This window comes from Botryllus schlosseri, chromosome 6 (genome assembly GCF_051294905.1).
Source record: "Botryllus schlosseri isolate E-star chromosome 6, Bs_hap1, whole genome shotgun sequence".
Classification (NCBI taxonomy): Eukaryota; Metazoa; Chordata; class Ascidiacea; order Stolidobranchia; family Styelidae; genus Botryllus; species Botryllus schlosseri.
The window spans coordinates 28,444,366-28,466,067 of NC_137241.1; the positions used below are offsets into that span (position 1 = coordinate 28,444,366).

A 21,702-nucleotide genomic window follows, 5' to 3' on the forward strand; every position below is an offset into this window, starting at 1 on the left:
AATTCTGAACAACCCTAATATGCATATATTCTCCACCGGAGAACTAAACAGTGCGAAACGAGCCAAGCTTACTGTACACCAGTGGTTGGGAACCTATGGCTCGCGAGTCATAAATGACTCTTTTTGGTAGAAGATACGGCTCTTTGACAAATTTTAATTTTGTAAATAATTTATCAATATTGCAGTAACTTGTAAGTAAATTTTCGGAATGGCCAGTATAATTATTCTCGTGGGAGCATAAGCATGTCTTTGAGAAGTCAAGAAAACGGGGTATCCAGAGTTAAGGGCTTGTATACCCTTTTCAAAATCCCAAAATTTAGGTTGGTGTCGCGAATTCGTTCTACCCGACATTGCGCTCCTCGAAATGTTGGATTGCACGACACATTAATCCATTTCCTTGATTGGCAAGTAGCTTTCTAGCACCGCCTTAAAACTTTTGGTGTGTAGCGCAACGTTATGCTATGCCTAATATACTGTCGAAGCCGATGAATATTTAGATTTTCGGAATCAGCGCGACAGTTACATTCGATTAATATCAGTGATTATAAATTCTAAGCTATTTACGATTGGTTGCGCTATCACAGGTAATGCTTGGCCTGTCTGTCCCACACCTGTGCCTTACCTTTCCTTTCTCGCTTTATCTTCGAGCAATAAATATGAAAATTTCGTGATTTTGGGAGTAAAAATTTTCAAAATCTAGTCCTTCATGAAAATCGATAGAAAATACCAATTCTTTGAAGTTTTGACAATTTTTCTTCATTCATCCTTGAGGACATGTGAGGCACCGCCTCACTTGCCTCCCCTTACTCCACGTCACTGACGGATCACACCCTGCTGTGGGTATGTGCTGCTGTATTGACCGTGTTTGGATCCACCTACGCATGTGAGAAGAAAAATATGGCGCACACTACGAATCCCTGATATTGTTGCTACCAATACGTCACGAATTTTCAATTGTGACGTAACAGTTGATTGTCATGTATGGCTCTTCGGGAGTTGCGATTGAAAATATTTGGTCAATATGGCTCTTCGGTCGAAAAAGGTTGCCGACCACCGCTGTACATTGTTCATGTTTGTACAGACATTTGCTATATTCTCATGGGAATGGGAATCAACTATGATTAGATATGAACTGAACGCGATTGAATATCCAAGTTTTAGCGAAGTCAGGAATTCAAATTCTATTTTAATTTGGAGAACAAATGTGTTGCTATAATTAGATTTCCAGTCTAATTTGGAATAAAAACATTGTAGCTATAATGCTTACCTAATTTGGAATGTATGAAACTTTTCTAGTTGTCCAAGACTGTAACAATGCTTTGATTCGGCTTACGCATCTGGTTCTAGGTATCTAACACACTCCTTGACGAGTTCAATAGATAGTTGAAGGTATTGGCTATACTGCCATTTATTGCATTTGTAAAGTAATTGTTATTGGTCTGCTCATGCATGTCCGTAATAGTTGTCAATTATGGAGCGTATATTCAAATCGAAAGATATTCGCCCTTATTCAGTATGGATGTTGTTGGAGTATAGTCACAACTCTCTTCAGAGGTTGAAACACCTCTTGAGGTGATTGGTCAGAAGCTTGTAGTGATGAGCGTATCCGTTCGGGTATCGGTCGAAGCTGTGCGTCTCGTCGGCAGCGAAATATGCGCTGAAATCAACGTCTGCTTCGATCAAGGCCTTCGATAACCTTGCGCTGTTCTGTTGATGAAGAAACCGCACAGTTCTCAGGAATTTGTTTCGATTTTAGCAATATCTTTTTGGGGGTTGATCACTAAGGAATTACTTCTACTTTTTGGGGTCTTCAAGAACGTTTTGCTATATTTTAGGGTTACCATACGTCCTCTTTCTTTTTACTTTTTTGAAAGTGTCCTCGAAGGACGCCCAAATGTCCTCTTTTTTGAGAATTTTGGTTAAATATAGGGCAAAATTCGACTGAGATACAATAAATCAGCACTGTAGTAACTCTGCGGCGGCTATTTCGGGAGCTGGGCCGGACAGTTGACCCTTTTTCAGTCAACCCTTTTTCAGTCAACCGAACACGAACTGCGAAAAATATACCATTTTTTCAGGATTTTCCTCCGGTGCTGCAAATCCGAAAATTCGTAAAAACTGTCCTCTTTTCAGATTTCCAAAATATGGTAACCCTACTATATTTGCATCTTTTAATCTAGTGGTTATGTTTGTTATACTACCTCCACTTGTACTTCACAGTTTGTTATGTGAAACGACTGAAATTGTACACTTTTGGACGTTGAGACGTAGACAGTAGCTTGGGATGTATTTTATTCCGTTTCATGAGTGGAATTGTCATAACAACCAGAACCTGTCTCATGGTAACCGAATATCATTTCGTAAATCGCACCTATTTGTAGTGTGGTCAGTCATTTTCCGCTGGTCGTGAAGATGAATTTAGTAATTCGGAAAGATACTATCTCCGACTGGCTATAATATTGTACAACGTCGCGAACAATCTACTTTCAAAAACTATACTTGAAGTACTTTCAGACCTTTCATGTTCCACGCCCACTTGAAGTAGTTCTGAAAGTGCTTGGAAATAGCTATACTACTTCTACTTGAAATTGAGTACAAATTTGCGACATTATTTCAACTTTTACTTGAGTATCAACGCTGACTAATTGGATGACATCTGATCACTTCGTGAAAATTATTTCTGTAAATTTCAGCATGAAAATTTAAATTATTTTCGGCAGCGTAAAAATATTATATGTTCATGATCTCTCTCTCTGGCGATAGACGAGCTACTGTATTCTAAACTAAAATGCTCTTACCAGGAAATGAACGTTTTCGTCACCGGTGCCGTGTATCAAGGCAAAATAATGTTTACCGTAATTTTCAAATTTCTGTATCGCAGTCGATTCATTGTAGCCGACCTGTGAAGAGACAGACATGCAGCCCATTGAGATTCTACGTCCCTACGCTCGGTACTTCCCTATATATCGTTATGCGTATGGGGCTATGCTCAATGATTCAAATACTCGAAAAAATTTGACTTTGTATACAATTTTGACAATTCTTTGACCTAACGCAAAGATTTTTACGAAATTTTGCCTTTTTTGCAATGTCAAAGAATATAATCGCCCTGCTTATCACCTTATTGTCGCTTTCGTCGGGTAAGCGCATGTATCTCTCGGTATAGATAGTGAGATACGTAAGCCAATCGGTGACGGGTGCAACGGAGAAGCCGCATTTGAAAATACTGTTCGCGTCTTCGCCGATTGTCCGAGACGTGGCATACCTTTGACGAGATAGAATTGTTCATTTTCAACAAAATGTTCTATGTTGAAAAACATTGATATGCACACACAGAAGGAAATTAGGACATCAAATCAAATTGCTATACTGATTACTTTATTGCAGTGGTTCTCGCCTTTTTACCTTACCGCGTGTCATCTCGAGGTCCGGTGATTTTAATGCGTACAAACAAATTAACGAAACTCAACTTTAATCGAAATGTAGGCTATATATAGCATTATTGACATGAGGATATTAGCAAAGAAGTCAACCCGTAAATTCCGAAGCAAATGGGGCGGAAGCGCTAACACACACTAACAAGGCAAAGTTTATGTAATGGTTGTAATTGCTTCTTCTCTGCAAGCTGATGTAGGCGGAGTTGTTGTTTGTCATGGTGTTTGTCATTTACACCAGGCCGATTTTCTTCATTTCTATTCCGTAGCTGCTTACTTGTAGCACGTCCAACTTCTGGTCGGGGCCCGCCATACCGGATATCGTAGGCCTCGTTCTGGGCTTTTTTAAGACACCGCTTACGCGGATGACATGGCGAGGAGGAGCCTAAAAGACCTCCAACACTCAGAGTCGACCTCGTTGGCGGGTTGCCACTGAGTTGAATGACACATATAGTATATATCTATATGCATTCGATGTAAACAAGACTAGGTTAACGTTTTGTGAAAACTGTAATTTTACCTAAAAACAAATGCTTTTTGAACGTACTACCTGAAAAGATTTCGAGTATCACACGTTCAGAACCACGGCTTTAATGGCATTGTCTCTTACCCGCCGTACGATTCTCCCCAAATAGCAATTCTGTCGTTGTCGATGTAGTCGTGCATCTCAGAAATTTGCTTCGCAGCCTCGATCTGATCAATCGGTTCGTATTTCCCAAATTGACGGTACACCTACAATTATATAAATAGTGTTGCTGTGCTTGAACATAACAGAAAAACATAATGACAATCCCAAAGCATCATTAGCGAATTTAGTTTCACCTGGTGCCTTATGTTGTCTCCGCGAAATCCTGTACCTCTACCGTCGAATGTTACCACAATAACATCGAGGTTGCTGGCGATGTACCCTCTCGCCCAATCGGCGTAAAAGGAGTCGGTTGTGTATTGAGTTGCAGGCCCTGCAAAACGAAGTTACTTTTCCCTCGAGGGTAGCGATATTGAAACACTAGCAAGACACTGACTGATGTATTTAGGCCACTTGTATAAGTATCTAAGTATTAAGGAGCGTAAATTGATTACCGTTATTTCTAGCCTTACCGGAGTAAACCGCTACCAGCATCGGGTACGATTTGGTCGCATCGAAATTAGGAGGTTTGTGTAGAGTGTAGTAGAAAATCTCATCGGCAAAGTCAGGTAACGTTATTTCTCCAAACTCGCTTGTTCTGAAGTGGAAAGCTGAAATTCATGGTATATATACTGATTTATTGATGAGGAAATTAGACTACCTGACTGATTAGATCGCAATTGGGAAATATTAAGTGGTCGATTCGATATTTTCCAGTTCTCATTATTTAGGGATACCATATGACTTCTTTTAGGAGGATTTGTCCCTTTTTTCAATAAAACTGAAATATCCCCCACTGAGGACGTCCGAATGTTCTGTTTTTCCACAAAACGTTCTCTCAAATTTTATGCGACGCAAACCAAGATGATCATAACTACACATCAAAAGCAAATAGTTGTTACCTGAAATTTATGATGTAAAGCTTTTTACATGTGCTGTAAGTTGACTGCCACCTCACATCAATATGGTTACACGTTGAACATTGTCGCCTCGTTCTGCGTGTTTTCAATTTATTAGTTATTTCACGATCACCCAGCAGCTCGGCCCGCTCGACATTATGGAAGGTCTCAACCGAAAGGATACTTCTTGATACATATATTAGTCGCAAAGGCGTCTCGTAATCTCAATGGTTCGATACTCTGATCGGATTCGAGTCTCCCACTCATAATTCGGACTGAGCATGGATGATTTTTTCGAGTAGGAAAATTTAACGCTTCTTGACACCCAGTGCTACTATATCAACGAGAGTTAGTTTTGATACCTTTTTCCCCGCCATAAATTTCAGTCTGTCCTATCGCAACATACGAAACATGTGGTACAGAGCTATACGGACTACGTTAGTGGAAATATGATCTCTGCGAAGTCATGATCAACGCAATAGATTGTCACGAAGTATAATGGACTATATGGTCGAAAAACTACCAAATTATCTCTAATAGTGAAAGTGACAGTTTATTCTCTATGGTTGCATAAAAGCTCGACCATACCTAATTTACTCTTCGCATCATTTACACTGATTTGGCGTCATATTACTCGAATAGTCCACTCTAAGTCCAAAGCTCCATCCCGAATCAATCACTCAGATACTCAATTTCTCCCATCCCTACTCATAATGCGGAGTGTTTTCAAGGAAGCTGGAAAATCCAGGCATTTCGATTTTAGTATAATTGAACATAATTAGTTTGATTGGCAGGTGATTTGATTACAAATGATGGTGCGAACCGCTGAAAAGTTCCGGTTCGTGTGAACGCAAACCTTTTTCGAAGGTTCGATATTAGGGTTACCATATTTTTGTAACACAAATTCCGGACGCTCTTTAGCGCCCCTTAGCGGATTTCAAAATGAGGTACGAGCACATTGTGGATCAATGTGACGTCACACCAGCAAATGTTTGTCTATCGACTAGAGGTGGAGTGCGTGGTTGTGTGATGCAAGTTGTAACCAGGGCCGAAGCCACATTTTTCAGCCCTCTCCCGCCCAAGGAAACACTGATCTTGAGCCCACCGTAGGGTAATCGGTGCAACTTCTGAGGGCTTACTATATGCGTCTGGTCGTTAAACGATTTGAATGAATTGTTTTAATATCATTGGTTCTTCCATATATTACTATATATGGTCAGAGTTGATGGTTTTGCGGCATATAACACCGACTCATGGACACACACACACACACACGATCTGTGCATGACTGCATAAGTGCATATGCACACAATGCATGAGTGCATGATGTACATATGCCGCTGGACAAGGAAGGTACAGATATAGTCTTGTACGGCTTTCTAAGTCTTGCACTACCCATCCATGCTATCCCATTGCGCCAATCTGGAAAGTTACGGATACCATGTCACTAATCAGGTCTTTGGTCTGACCCGGCCAGGCATCGAACCAACGACCTACCGACCAAGAAGCCACAATTCACCACTATGCTATATTGTCGCTTTACGCTATCTTAACGCTACCTTGTACATGGCTAAGTCATATGTCCAAACGATCTAAATCAGTGGTTCTCAACCGGGGTTCGTGAAGCATTTCCAGGGGGTCCGCGAAGCCTATAAATTTGTAAAATTATTGACAACCCAATATTTTAATTAGGAAAAGCATTGGCCTGTTTTGCTTCATAATAGCTAAAACGTTAAAACTCACATCATTGAAATGGTCGTTTGAGATAACTATTTGACTGGGCAAACTCATTTTAATTTTCAAATTGCCAATAGCCTGCCGATGCAAACTTATTGCTGTTTAGAGATGTTTTGTGCGGGTTTGTGGAAAAATGAAATGTTCGAGACAGCAAGGTCAAACAGGCAAACAGTTCGGAGTTGTGAGACTCAGCAAATCACTGGATAGCCGTTTGACCACTAAATAACTTCATTATGAGATGCTAGATAGAAATGACTGTAGGCTGAACGTGATATGTTTATTAAAAACGAACACCAACAAACAGCTGTCGTCAGAAGCGTTACGCATTAAGCATCACCAAATGTATCAATAATCAAATGGTTATTCCATGAAATCAAAATTTTCAGTCGCTTTACCTCGAATTTTGACGAGGACTTGCAAAGAAATACGTATGGTTACGCCTGTGCCGTGTAGGTTAGACCGGACAATGTATTTCCAAAGCAGCAGGCTGATCTTACATTGCTATTGATCAGAGTGGAATACCGGTTTCTAAACTTGCTACAGCTATTGCCTCAAATGTAAGTTATACATTAAGTGTTTTTATGATACAATAAACATATCAACTGAAGATATAGATCCACAACGTGTACTATGTGTTTTAGATTCGACAACGATGCCTTCTTTATATATCAATTTCGTTGATGTCAATCGTTAATAATAATTGTTATTTCGGGCCAAACTCACAGCTAAGAGTCACTGAATATTCACAAATGGAAAGCTGAATATTTCGAGGAAACTTATCTAACACAGCAAATATTTTTTTGTAATGGGTGAAGTGCACGCTCGTTTAGTGTTGGATTTCTTTTCACGCGGCCAGCACCATCCAGAGAGTGTTCCTATGGTTATATGGAAATAATCTCATCCAGAGATGTCTTAATGACGTGAAAAATGAAAATGCTGACAGTGCAGAACCTACCAAGGTTCCTTTGCGAACGCGAACCTTCAAATTTTGGAAGTTCACGAACCAAACCGGAACGCGAACCTAACGTTCACACCATCCCTGGTCAGGACCGTAACTGCCGCACCCCAAACCCCCCAATTGGGGGGCGAGCTCGAAGGGGGCCTAAAATTATTTCTCGAATTAGCATAAATTATAGAGTATTTTTCATAAATTTATGCAACTTTTTCAAAAATTGTTCGCGCATTGCGCGATTTCAAGTTGCCAAGTTTCTTAAATATTTGGCAGCCTACTCTCCCCCATGACAAAATACGCACGATTTATCGAAATTGACATATCGGCGAGACATTTGAGGTTTTAGGACATGTATCATGCGACAGAGAGAACAAGAAATTGATAGCAATATATATGCAATTCCCAATATTATTGACCGATTTTATCAAAATTATCGAAAATTTTCGCGCTGGGCGCTAGCTCACTAATCTGTTGCCCTTATTTCGTGACAAAAGCGAACAACGTGATGGGAGGGGGGTCGGTTTATCACCCTATGTGAGCCCAAGACCTAAGTTTTATTGGGGGGATGGCCAAGTGCTGTTTCGTTCCTGCGAACGGGTATGCGCCCGAAGATGCTTAATTATTATTGAGGGGTCCTACCATTTTAAACACACCTCAATCAGCTTTACCGGTAAATCTGATTACGTGGGCAGAGAGAGGATAAAAATTGATAACAACATATATTCAATTTCCGATCATATTGACCGATTTTATCATGAATTTTGAAATTTTTTACGCGAAGAAAAGCTGCCCCACTAAATGAACGCTCAACACAGATGATGAGCGGCGGTAAACAGCGTATAGCCAGGGGGTCTGGGGACGAAGCCCATAGAAGTTCGGTTTATCACCCTATGGGTGGCCAAGACCAACGTTTTATTGGGGGTCTGACAAAGTGCTGTTACGGCCCTGTCCCTAGTGATTACCTTCTAGGTTTGTTAGTAAATCATCATTGTTCTCCACCACAATTCCGTCTCCCACGATTCCAGAATCATCTATTTCATGTCTTGTGGATATGGGAGCATCTGCGGTAGTGTGAGTTGAATGTTATCCGTATAAAATCGATTATGGTTGTCAATAGTTTACGATTTGCCGTTCCTCCGCAGTTTACGATCACCACAGACCCGTCGGGACTGAAGGAAGGAGACACCCAATTGCATCGATTCATTGTATCCCCAGCGTCATTCAATCCACAGGTAATGCATTCTCTTCCTGTGTTCTCACCATGAGCTGAATGGGACACGGGAGTGTACGTTTAGTAGTGCATGTCATCATAATTATTGCCCGGCCGATATTGGGTGTTAGACCCAATGCCGATAAAACCAATAACTACTTCATTCACCAATAACCACGATATGCCGTATTCAGTCGATAATCAAAAGACATGGCATCTTGATTAAGCCGCGTTTCCAAACTCTATAAAGCATATATTAAAACAGCGTTACAGCCACTGTAATGCGTGGAAATGAAATAACTAGAAATGCTGCATCTGCACGGATGAAAGCTACAAGAACTAGATCATTATTCCAAGTCTAGTCTAAGTTTCAGTGCTCCGACATGTTGTGACGTCACGAAAATTGGCGATATTATTTACCTCTAATGGCAGATACCAATATTTTTTTCATATTGTGATATCGACTCAATATTATAGGCTAATCGTTAGGAATGGGTCAGGCTAATCAAAAACCATATTTGTTTTGAACGACCATTAAACACAACTCGGTCGGTCTTCGAAGGAGAATATCTGAGTATACATTGCTTCAATCAGGTAACTTGCCTTTAACTCTCCACAAATGACGAATCCTTGGCAAACCTGACCCATCTGTTTTGCTTGGGTCTTCGGTGCTAGTATAGTAGACCCAATCGTTAGTAGAATCGTAGAAGTAAATGGCGTCGTCACCCAACCAAGTATCCACTACCTACATTAAAAAAATGACAATCAGCCTTTGAAAAATCAGCCGTATGGTGCATTGCAACCTCGAAATTTCCGCTAGTGCGCCAATTCCTGGTGTTTGCGTCGGTGTCCACCAATACCAAATGCAAAAATCCTGTGCCATCGCTCATTACTGTCAGATATTCGTTGCTGAGAGGCATAGCCATCAAGGTGGCTGGTTTGTACATACCTAACCAGCCCGAATCGCTCACGCTTTCCATCTCCGAGACTTCGAGAAAAGAATTCTGGTTGCCCGAATGTTACGTAAAGCATGTACTTAATAATGATGATGATTCACCGTGATCACATGTCCAGCCCGTGGTATCGTTTTTGCAAGATTCAACCATTGCCTCGTTTTCTAAGCGATTCTTCCATGTCGGTGTGAAAATGTCGTGTCTCCATATTGCTGAGTTGAGATAATAATCACCCCAATTGGTAACCGTCTGCATGACAGTAAGATATAGTTTAGTTGAAATCCGTCACTGGTTTCTCTGGTATCATAGGAACTTACAGTACTTGGAACCAGCTCCACTGCCTCCCCTTTCAAAACAGTATCAAACAAATAGATTTTAATTTCGGGTATTGGGGTCCCTGGTTTCGGATAAGGGAAACTAATCGTGTTCGGATAGTTTCCTCCATCGAATCTGGCGAATTCAAAATTTTCCACTCCATTTCGCTGATCTATCCTGAAATATCAAAAATATTGACAATCGCAGGTCAGACATGAACATCTCAATCTCGAAACAACTCGTTATTGTCAACAGTTGTGTTTCATGTAGAATATCGGTTTTGAACAGCTTCTTGGAGGAACGGAACTTCACTATACAATTGAATTGTATTCATATTGAAATGAACCCGAATATTTCCGGCTGACACGTCAAGGGTAATCGTCAGCAACTAGTCGAGAATTCAAAAGAACATCGTATATCTGCAATCGTATCACAAAATATGACGTCACCAGCATGAATTGCCAACTGTGTCATCAAAAAGGGTTCGTCCATCATCTACAAATAGTACATTGAACGCTCTCGTATTCGATATTTCATGCTGGTGACGTCATATTTTATGATACGATTGTTGATAAACGATGTTCTTTTGAATTCTCTGCTAGTTGCTGACGATTACCCCGAAGAGTGTCAGCAGAGAATATTTGGGTTCATTTCAATATGAATATACTATTCGGTTTTACGCATATATCATCAATCACCTCATAGAATGTTTTGCTATCAAAACGATCTCGTGGTTTCCCACGCGATCACCTAAATCCATTCTCTAACTGGATATTACGTTACATTTCTTCATTAACGTTATTAGAATAATATGTGGCAGTGGTTCTCAATCTGGAGGCGCACCTCTTGGAGGGCATGAAAGCATCTGGGGGTAAGCGCGAAGCCGGCTGAGAGAAATGATATTTCTTGAATTCGGAATGAGTTCAGTTTATGCTGAAACTCCCAAGTTCCAACAATGCCAATATACCTAATTATATTTCGACTTAAAATGTCATAATTGCGTCGCTAAGACATCTATGTGCTACGTGCTACCATTGCACAGGATTATTTTTAACAAAATATTGAACAGAAAAAATTTTCCCGCTTTGCCCGTTTTACCCCCACCTTACAATTATTGATTGGTATGTGTATCATCCTAATTCCATATATGAGAAGTCTTAAGAGTCATAACACATTCCATGCTACTAAACAATGCAGCGGGATGGCAAGCATTCTGGTTGCAATTTTAATTATTTTGGGATATGATGATAAGGTTGTCTCGGAATTTTTCATCATCACCAAGAGGACGTGTCCGAAAAAGTTTGAGAACCACTGATATAGGGTGCTACAATAAACCTCAAACCTTAACTAGTTCCATTGTGCCCAACATTTCCCAAATCTAATTAACAGTTTTATCATATTCGTATATGTTTAAAATAGCGGAACACTAAGTTTCAGGCTTTTATAGAAACCCAAATGTAATGATTGATAAAATATATAAAATTTCGAATTTTTCAATGATAATACAGACGTTGCGTAGGCGAGGTATGTTGCGTCCGGTGACCACCAAAGCAGAGCGTCATCGTCCGTGATCTCCGTATAATAAAGATAATCTGTAATCCCATTGAATATCACATTTTCCTCCCCATCGTCGGTAACCTGGTCTGCAGCAGATGCCAAATCCTTTAAATGAGGACATGTGTGATTAGACCATTCAAAAACGCAAACTACATGGAAAGTATTACCGTGACGTAGACATTGAAGTTTTTGACAAACGCCATCTTATGGCCTACCGGATCCCACTTTATTTTTTGAACATTATCCAACGCTTCGCCTGTTACGACGATTTGCGATCTGTGACGAACAATATTTAAGTCTGGGTGGGACACAGTCTAACTCTGGAATTGTTATGCTTACGAATTTGAAGTTCGAAACACGGCCACTGAGTAAAATGTCATGTAGTGGGCATATCCCTGAAAACAAACTCGACATTATGTGTGTTATCGGTTATTTGAGTCTCGATTTTCTGGTAGTGAGGGACATTGAAACATACCATAGCAGTACAAGAATTTAATTGTTATTGCTGTTCATTATTTAGACAATATCAAATTTGATTTCCGTGGCTTCATTACTTGTTTTGTGATTCGCCTGGGCCTACAATAACTCCGCTGTATTATTCGTCGCTTCATACCTGATAAAATGCTATCACAAATATCTTACGCACCATGCAGCATGTTTTGAGCGCAAAATCATTTAAGTCGGTAAACGGCTTTTACAGCGGTTCTCAACCGGTGTACCGCGGCACACTAGTGTGTCAATTGGGCTGCTCATGTGTGCCGCGAGGAAATGCGTTAACTATGGTCGAAGTATGACAAAAGTAAAAGAATCCAAATTTATGAGTGTGTCATTGTTGGTGGTTCTATTGAATTTACCCGATATTGTACAAGGATGTCGAGACGACCATATTTACGGTGTCTCAATCTATTAACTCAATCTGGCATCCCCATTAGGTAATGGATTATGTCTTTATCTAGACTTTTTATTGCAAAGATACTCGGAGCACAGCAACGCAGGAGCGGAAAATGTCATAAATCTGTGACGCTTCGTAACATTTTTTACTGCGCTGCCATGAATCAAACTGGGGCCTCTACCATCAATGGGTGTGACACGCCAGTGAGTTAACATATAGTAGCATTTATGACGATGCTAACTGAACTCGCGCAGTTGGACCGTGATGTTGAGGTGTGGCCGAAGGTCTTCACTTTTTACTAGTCACTCTCCTCAGAACCGGAGGCTGAACAGCGACATGACGCAGGTTGATGGCCTTTTTCTGTTGCTATTCGTAGTCCTATTCTTGCCGAGTCTTCGTCATCGATAATAATTTTATTTAATACCGATATTGCTTATTTTGATTATTGAGATGCCAACTTATAGCAAGGCCCACATTTTGTTAGACACTGCTTCTGCAGATCGGAGGACGAGTACGAGCCTATATAAACCTCAAACACCCAGGAAAGCATTCCCACGATCGAGAAATAAACTAATTTAGAAGTGATGTTCACGTTTACAAATTTGAATTGCCAACATAGACATTCGCATTGCGATTATTGTTAGTTAGCGTGTCGACACTGCAGGTAAAATGAAAGCTCGTGGTGCAACGTTATTTTGCAGGCGACGAATTTGAGAATTGAGAAGCAAAGTTGCTCAAATTATATTAGTTAACAAATTTTCCCGATAATTAATCCCTGATATTTATTATCCCGGTTTGTTGGAACTATAAATTGAACTGCGGGTGGCTGCCAGTAACACTATCGAGGTATTGCTATCCTCACAGGTTATATTACATGATATGCGTGGAGATGAGTTTAACATCCATGTATACGCCTCTACGCCTCCGTATTTGTTACTGGCGATCGTGATTGGACTCTTCGATGCGACGGTTAATTATATTGACAATCCGATAGTGGGCGGATTTCCTTGTCATAAGCCAATCTCATGAAACTAATCTCAGCCCGAAGTTTATCTGATACTATAAAAAATATCTGATAATTCAAAACGTCACACGGAAGCGGAGACAGTTCTTCTTCCGGCCTCCACTAGAAATGTGAAAAAATATTTGGGAAGAATTGAAAACGATTCCCATTATAAATGATACCATTCGTAGGCGTATTTGTGACATATGTCCGCAGAGATAAAGGAAAACTTAATTTATTATTTGAAGCAGATGAAAGCCTACTTGAGTGCTCCGAAAAAGTAGGAGTACTTCGTCAGTGACCAGCTCTGTAGGGTGCTGCTATACGTTTTCTGGTAGTTTACCTGTGTCGCTGGTGTGCCGCGAACTATTTTTCATTTTCAAAGTGTGTCGTGAGGTCGAAAAGGTTGAGAACCACTGGCTTAATAGCATCCAAAAGCCTTCGTTACGCTGATTTTATCAAGACACAGACCAATCTATACACAAAAGGCTCATGAATAATAATGGGCTACAAGTCCAGTAACAAATCTAATTGTGAAAACCCTTTTTCAGTTACAGGTGATTGAAAAATGAGTAGGCCTATCAGAATGTGGTTCCAAGAGCGCAGTTAGAAATAATTTGACAGGGATTGAGAAATTTACAGTTTTGCGGTGAATCGCAATGTGTGCAAAACTGCTAGTGTTCGCGGGTCGCCAAAAACGGCTCGTGACTCGCGCGACATTTGGAACACCTAGTTTCATGGCATAGGCCGTATCCAGGCTATATAATTACTAGGGCAAGTCTTGGCAACATTTGCAACTTTTTTTACAGCTTCCGGCAGCTTCCTAAATACGCGTAAGATATGTAGAATGCTGTTTTAAGCTGTTTGAAGGAATCTTATAGTGCAACTTTTTGCAACTTTTGTCCATTTTTTTCATGCAACTTTTTGCAACATTTTTCATGAAAGTATTTTTGATTTTGGTAAATACACGGCCAAATTCGACGGAAATACCGTAAATCAGCACTGAAGCAACGCTCTTGTGGGTATTTAGGGAGCTGAGCCGGAAAGTTAACCTTTTTTTAGTCAATCAATAGAGAATGCCGATGTAAAACTGTATTTTAAGAGTGGAACTATGAAGTTGACCTTTTCTTTAGTAAACCGTGCAAAATGTGGTCTTTTAGTGCAACTTTTGTGAAAAATTAAATGCAACTTTTTACTGCAATTTTCCACGGATTTCATTGCAACAAAAACTAATAATTATTGGACCGTGGTATGGGATTCACATGCAAAGGATCTGACGAATGGCGTCTCTATATGCATATCGTACCTTCACATTGCGTGGAATCTCATTCACCCCACTAAAAAGGCTGTAGTATAAGATTGCGAATCGAGGCTTGGGGTCCATGTGAACGTGTGACTGCTCACCCATTAGAGGTACATTTGATAATAATTTGCAATTAGGTATTCATATTATTAAAAATAATGATATAAATTCCAATATACACGGAAGAAATTGTTTGTTTGAAAAACACTTCAAGACTTTTTAACACTACACTGCGTTCGTAATCGTGGACGTATATCTGTGATAAGCTGGATGGTTAACTATTTTATGATATCTGACAGATTTTCATGCAGAGTGATAATAGACAGTGTCAGCTTACATAGGTGTCTCCGTATGTGATAGCAACATACTGCTGGTCCGCGGATATGTAGTAACTTGATGGATCCGTTAAACTATCCTGGAAATGATCGTAATAGATATTGAATAAATACCCGAAATGAGTTCTAACATGAAAATAACATATACCCAAGCGCTACCGGCAAGCAAAGTAGTATTAGTACCATCTTTGCTGACGAGCACGATTGAGTTGTCGCTTTCTTTACTGCTGTATTGATCGCCTGTATCAACAGTTTTTCTATGATCGCTGCGGACAATGATTAATCGAGTCGAGACGTACCGTTAAACCATCGCGGAGATACTTTCCTCGATCTGAACGAGCCCGTAACCCAGTCGTCGTATGACATGTATATTTTTGTATCTTTTGCTGTTGAACGAATTTCATATGCCGAGGTAAATACCAAAGATGAGCATGGATTAGGAATTGAATGGCGAATGGCGACAAAATGTATTCAGAGCAGTTATTAATGTACTTATGGTATACTACACTATGGTACACTCGGTGCCAATGAACGTGAGAGGTGCAGCCATATGCTAAGTTATCTTAAATCAAGAGAATTGTTGGTTGAGAAAGAAAAATTTCCAATTCCTCCCTCGCATAAATAAACATTTTATCTGAATTTCAAGTTAGAATCGGATTAGGATTGGACATGCATTTGTATATACAAAAGTTCTGGATTAGGATTTGGATTAGGACTTGTAGCTTCAGATTTGGATTGGATTAGGACATAGAAATTCCAAAGCCGCTCATCTCTGGTAAAAACAGTGTAGAGATGCAACTGAGGCGATATTATGTTACGACGAAACCGAAGATGATAAATCTGATTTTTAGATACGCTATATCTCAAAATGCGTTGCTCATGCATCAGCAAACGCGTTGCTTCCATATCATGCGACGAATTGGCACCATGTAACCCATGGGTGGCCAACCTTTTCGGCCAAAGGGGCACATTCAATTACGAACAATGGCGCGGGCCGCTAGCCGCAACAAGCGCAAGAATTTTACGGAGTTTATAGGTCAGGTCAATAATATTGTTACTTGAGTATATTGCGGGTCTGCTGTGTATCGCTGGGCTCAGTTTGCAAGGACTGGACTATTCGGTGTCTGGACATATCGGTATCAAAAGCTTCGGCCAACATGCTGCACCAATCATTTTGTGCCTAGGTTTCATTATAGAAATTAACATGGAACGGCAACGACCGATTTTGCAGCCTCGTTCCGCTTCGCCGAGGCTGGAGTGGAGAATTGTTTTGCGTAAGCGACTGTAGGATTTCTGGCAATCCAAAAGCTAGATTCAATAATTTATGCGCTCGGGAAGATAGCTTTTGGATTGCCAGAAATCCTACAGACACTTGAGCAAAACAATTCTCCACTCAAGCCTCGGCGAAGCGGAATGAAGCTGCAAAATCGGTCGTTGCCGTTCCATGTTTAATTTCTATAGATTCATCGTCGACGTTCTTTCTGCGACCGCAAACTCAAGGTCACATGTTGGACGACACTTTCTCTCCTAATTGCGAATATAGTTAGACTCAATCTGGTACATCGGGCGTTCTTTCATTTTCAGGAGGGGGAAACAGTATTAAAAGCAAGTAATCGATTGACAAACATATTGCGGGAAGCGGGAAGAAAATTTTTACTATAGCTAAATCTACCACAGAATGTTCTGCTTTATTGTAATGTACAAAGATCTACCGAAAAATGTGAGTGGCCAATGGATCTGCCAATGCGTTGGTACTGATATTTTACTCGTTACATCTCGAGTGTTGCGGCCAGACTAATCAAATTTTGGTTGGCCTTGCAGGTTTACAATCTGCAGATGGGCAATCAATTTTTGATAATATTGCTCATTTCAAAAATTGCCTCGCGGGCCACGGGTTTGCCGCCCTTGATGTAACCAGTAAATTGGAGGATTAGCGTCGATGGTTCATGATTCATCATTTTGACATGAGCAAATGTTTCGCCCCCAAATTCCCATATACCGCATGGCCTAATTGTCTGAAAGTGACGTGGATGCAGTCACACCTTCGACGGCAGAGCTGGATGCCCTGACTGGTGATCAAATGCCTAAAGTCCATGAGTGGACGGCCCATCAGAACAACCTTTGCATAAACGCCTCGAAAACCCAATTGCTGACAGTAAATTCAAAAAATAACCTAACCGTTAATATCGCTGATCAGCCCGTTTCCAACACAGATAATGCCAAATATCTCGGGGTTTTACTGGACTCGAACATGTCCTGAAAGAGTCAAATTCAGTCCCTAGAAACTAAATTATCACTGAAGTGCGGCCTGTTCTACAGCCTTGGGCGCTTCATGACAGCATGGGTTCTTCTTATACTCTTTAAATCCTTAATCCAATCGAAGTTACATTATGGCATCCTCTGTTGGGGAGCTGCCAGTAAAACTGCACTCAAGCCACTGCAGAAACTACAGCATAAAGTACTCCGAATCATAGCTAGGGCCCAAAAGGGGCCTGGCTGCCCATCCAATAAGTCGCTGCTGAAGAGATTCGGCGTCCTAACCATAGAAGATATGCGGAAACTAATAATCGCCAAGTTTATGTATCAGTTACACTGCGGTCGTTGCCCCGAATACTTCAATGACTTCTTTACCTCTGAATCAAAAGCGCACAACACACGCGCGTCCACGTCGTCCAAATATCATATGATCGACCGAAAAGATCATCGCCCTATCAAATATGCCGGACCTGATGTGTGGAACAGTATCCCGCCGGCCATCCGGCAGTCGACGAGCATGTCCACATTCAAGTCGAAATACAAGCAATTACTACTAAATAAATACAGTTCATCCTCAAGATTACCGGACCACGACTGACCTATCGATCTCGCTTCCCATGACATGACACCCTATTTCTTGTCGCTTCCATTTTCTATATACTATCTTCTTTACTTTCATTCAGTGTGCATGCCTCCTCTTTACATCGCCTAGGCCAAGATGGGTGTCCGATTCCATAGACAACTCCTAGTCGCTTCGACATCTTCCTTTCTTTTCATTGTATCGCATTTTGTGTGGTGTATTGAACTGATAAAATTGATGATGATGATGATGATGATGAGACAGGGCACGTTTCCAACACATCAAAACTACCGGGTACGTGTTTTAGATAGATTTAGGCGGGGGAAAGTCCTCGAAATATGAACTAGGAAAAATTGCTTCTGGGAGGTCACTCACGTTCCTGGCTTGATTTCTCCTCTTTACGAATAGTGCGTCGATCTTGAAATTTCCATACAGCACCGCATAGCAGACATACTAGAAGAGCAACCGAAAACACTGCCCAGACTCGAAATCGAGACATTTTCTATTTCTGTAACAACCAAAAAGCAGATAGTAAATCTACCTTGCCTGTATCTAAATGCACTTGTGCTATTTCGTAACGAATACCATATCCGAGCAAATTATTTATCAATGGCTCATCGGATGCACGCCAGCGTCTTGACTATAGGGTGCTTGCTCTGCATACAATGGCGAGTTTACTAAGTAACCATAATGCCAGCAAGGTGTATGAACAACGTTCACGTGACCTAAATTATATATTTTCCTATGCATTCTAAACGAAGTCATCGGTGGTAGTCAATTAGAATTTCAAAGAAATGTCACTTTTGAGTTACTTCTCGTTCGCTGTTGTTGATTGTCTGCGGTCAGGTGAATACTATGGGGACCTAAAATGCTGATGCGATGCCATGGGTGCTGAGTGGCGTCTTCAATTACATCCGCACAATTTTTAGGCAATTGCTTGATCCATTCCACCTTTAACTACGACTACCGGTATTCTGTATTCATGTGGTCGAAATGTACATATATATCTCACCGCACATTCACTATATAATCATTTTTTTCCCTATACCTGATATCACACATGTCTCTGATCAAGGTTGAGCTCCTTCACAATTTTGCGAGCTCTTCGTTCAGATAATCTTAGGAAATAATGAAACATTCAACTAGATAAGAAAAAGTAATGATACTGCATACTGCCACACTGTAAGGGGGCTCACGGCAAAACCAGTCCGTCCGTAGGATACGGTTGAACGGGCTCACAGGCTTGAGTATCGTCGACTGTCGTGCAGTGCTGCAATTGACTTTGCAGGTATGATATTTCCCATGTTCTTCCCAGTTTGTTGATAATTATTATATTTTGTTGTGTACGCAATGAGCATGGTAATACACTGCTAGATACAATGGTGTAATATACCTTTCCGTAGGGCTCATTTTGTAAGAATCGGATAGCTGCTAGAGCAGTGGTTCTCAAACTCTTTTAGACACGCCCCCTTATCGTCATATCAAAAATATTCAAACCAACCACATAAATCAGAGCAAATGTTTACTTGGAGTCTGCTGATTTGCTTTCGACTGTTTGTGGTTTTGAAACGTTTTAGACAATGAACACAAAACATTAAAAGTATTACTTTTATGTGGGTTATGAGAAAATGGGGTGGGTGCCTACCCCAAAGACTTGGCGTGATAGAGAAAAACGAAAGTCTTTTTTTTAATTCAGCACCCAAAAGTTTGTCAAAGTCAAAAGTTAGTCAAAAGTCAACAAAAGTTGGGTTTACCAGTGTTATCAGATGTGCCGCCAATATTTTGGAAATATTTTAAAGAACTGTAGCCTATAAGACCTTTTACTCTGTCTTCTTTCGAACTTGTTTGGTTAACTGAGCACATTGAATTATAGTCTTCTAGGTTTCAGTGATAATATTATTACCAGACCAAGTTTTCGCAACTTTTGCAACTTTTTTTACAGCTTCCTAGATACTCAGAATCTATGTACTATGATATTTCACGCTGTTTGGAGGGATTTTTTATTGCAACTTTTTGCAACTCTGTCGAACAATATGTAAACAGATTGCTTTATTGATGCTGTCGTTTAAATTTGAGGTAGTTTCCCATTTCACGAACGCCCAGGCGGGACCCCCGAAAAATGCATTTTCGCTGGGTCACCTTATTCAGGCTCTAGATTTTGTTAAAGTCGCCAAGAGTTAGTTTCTCTGCAACGCCTTGGGTGAAGTTTGCAGACCTAGGGGATTTGGGGTGCGGTATTTGACTTGTTTTAGGGGGAGGGGTTGTAGCTATGCTGTTTGTCTTTCCGGGGAAATTATTCCCGCATTGCGTAATTTTCTCGCTATGTGCCGGTAAAAATGTAATTTTTGGCCGTTTCGCCAGACCGTGCAGTAAATGACAATAAAGTAACAAATTTGACAGCTCGGCAGCGACTAGTTTATACAACGGAACCTTTCGAGTACCTCATACCCTAATAATTCAACAAAAATTATCAATGCAACTTTTTACTGCAACTTTTGTTAAAAATACATGCAACTTTCTCGCGATTTTAGTGCAACAAAAACTTGCCCTAATTATTACTCTATACAGCAACGTCAGAACTACGACAATCAGACGAAAAGTTAACACTGTAGAAAACCAAGGTAAAGTTTTTGATGCCTTTCCTGCTCTTAATGAATCAGTTCATAATCAGGAAATGATTCCGCAAGTTCACACTGTCCGTACTTTAGCTTCCACTACAACATTTAATTCCATAATTTGCTGTAGCCAACTTAATATGGGTTTTTGTTCGATGTGGGAGCAATGAATGAAGCAATATTTTGGCAGAAGAAAAACCTATTTTTAAAATCCTGTTTCTCAAAAAAATCAATGACTTTGGACTGTCTGCTTATAAATCTTGAACAACATTGTTTTTGTCAAAAATGTTCGTGTAAACTACCACACCCATGTCGCATTCGGACTTCAAAATGCCCTTGAAGCAATATTTACTTTATTGTAGGTGTGCAGCGAGTGTTTTATAATTTTTCTAGTGTGCCGTGAGCTGAAAATGTTCTGGAATCACTGTGATACTGAGTGTATAGTTGTCATTAAACGTAACTTACTTTTATGCGGTCACACTCTATAGTCTATATAGCGACGAAATTTAGATCCGCAGAGAAGTGAAAATCTTGCGGGCCTTTCAAAAATTTCTGAAAGAGTTACTATGTATAATATGCAATATTTTGATAATATCCATATCTCCCTATACCCAAGCTGAAGCTCTTAGCAGTGCGGCCTCGCTCTCTGACTTGATGTCAACTTTCACTATCGATCCGTCAGTTTTTCGTACAGCGTGCTCCTGATCTGTCATTATCATCGTAATTATTTTTGGATAGACCTAATGATGATCAGACAGCAGATTATTGCTAGCAAATCTAGTCCTGACTGGAATATCAATTTAATGAGAATATCTTTGCACGCTGCCATTTTTTGTGAAAGGTGTCGGCGAAAATCCAGAAACTCAATGGACGTGCTTTGAGTATAGGGGTGAGAAAAATCGAGTATACCTGAGTGATTCGATTCTGAATCAGGCTACGAGTCGAATCAAGTGACGGAAAGTTCACATATGTGTAAAACTGTTAAGTTGCCTTAAAGAACGATGCATAACAATTTTTGCTCGATTCCAACCGGTAG

The 21,702-nt window shown here is 40.4% G+C and overlaps 1 protein-coding gene across 1 annotated transcript; it reads right to left on the minus strand.

Moving 5' to 3' along the window:
* Window positions 1–1,383: 1,383 nt before the first annotated feature.
* Window positions 1,384–19,040, minus strand: LOC145441982 (dipeptidyl peptidase 4-like). Its single transcript, XM_080319944.1, has 19 exons — window positions 18,427–19,040; window positions 15,515–15,601; window positions 15,364–15,455; window positions 15,218–15,295; window positions 12,022–12,077; window positions 11,850–11,958; window positions 11,636–11,787; window positions 10,128–10,302; window positions 9,915–10,059; window positions 9,661–9,845; window positions 9,461–9,602; window positions 8,770–8,913; window positions 8,610–8,708; window positions 4,533–4,670; window positions 4,257–4,393; window positions 4,045–4,166; window positions 3,121–3,265; window positions 2,799–2,900; window positions 1,384–1,707 (listed from the first exon to the last, which is right to left on the minus strand). Exons 1-19 carry the CDS (start codon window positions 18,548–18,550, stop codon window positions 1,549–1,551), a joined length of 2,391 nt encoding a protein of 796 aa, XP_080176070.1. The 5' UTR covers window positions 18,551–19,040; the 3' UTR covers window positions 1,384–1,548.
* Window positions 19,041–21,702: the final 2,662 nt, after the last annotated feature.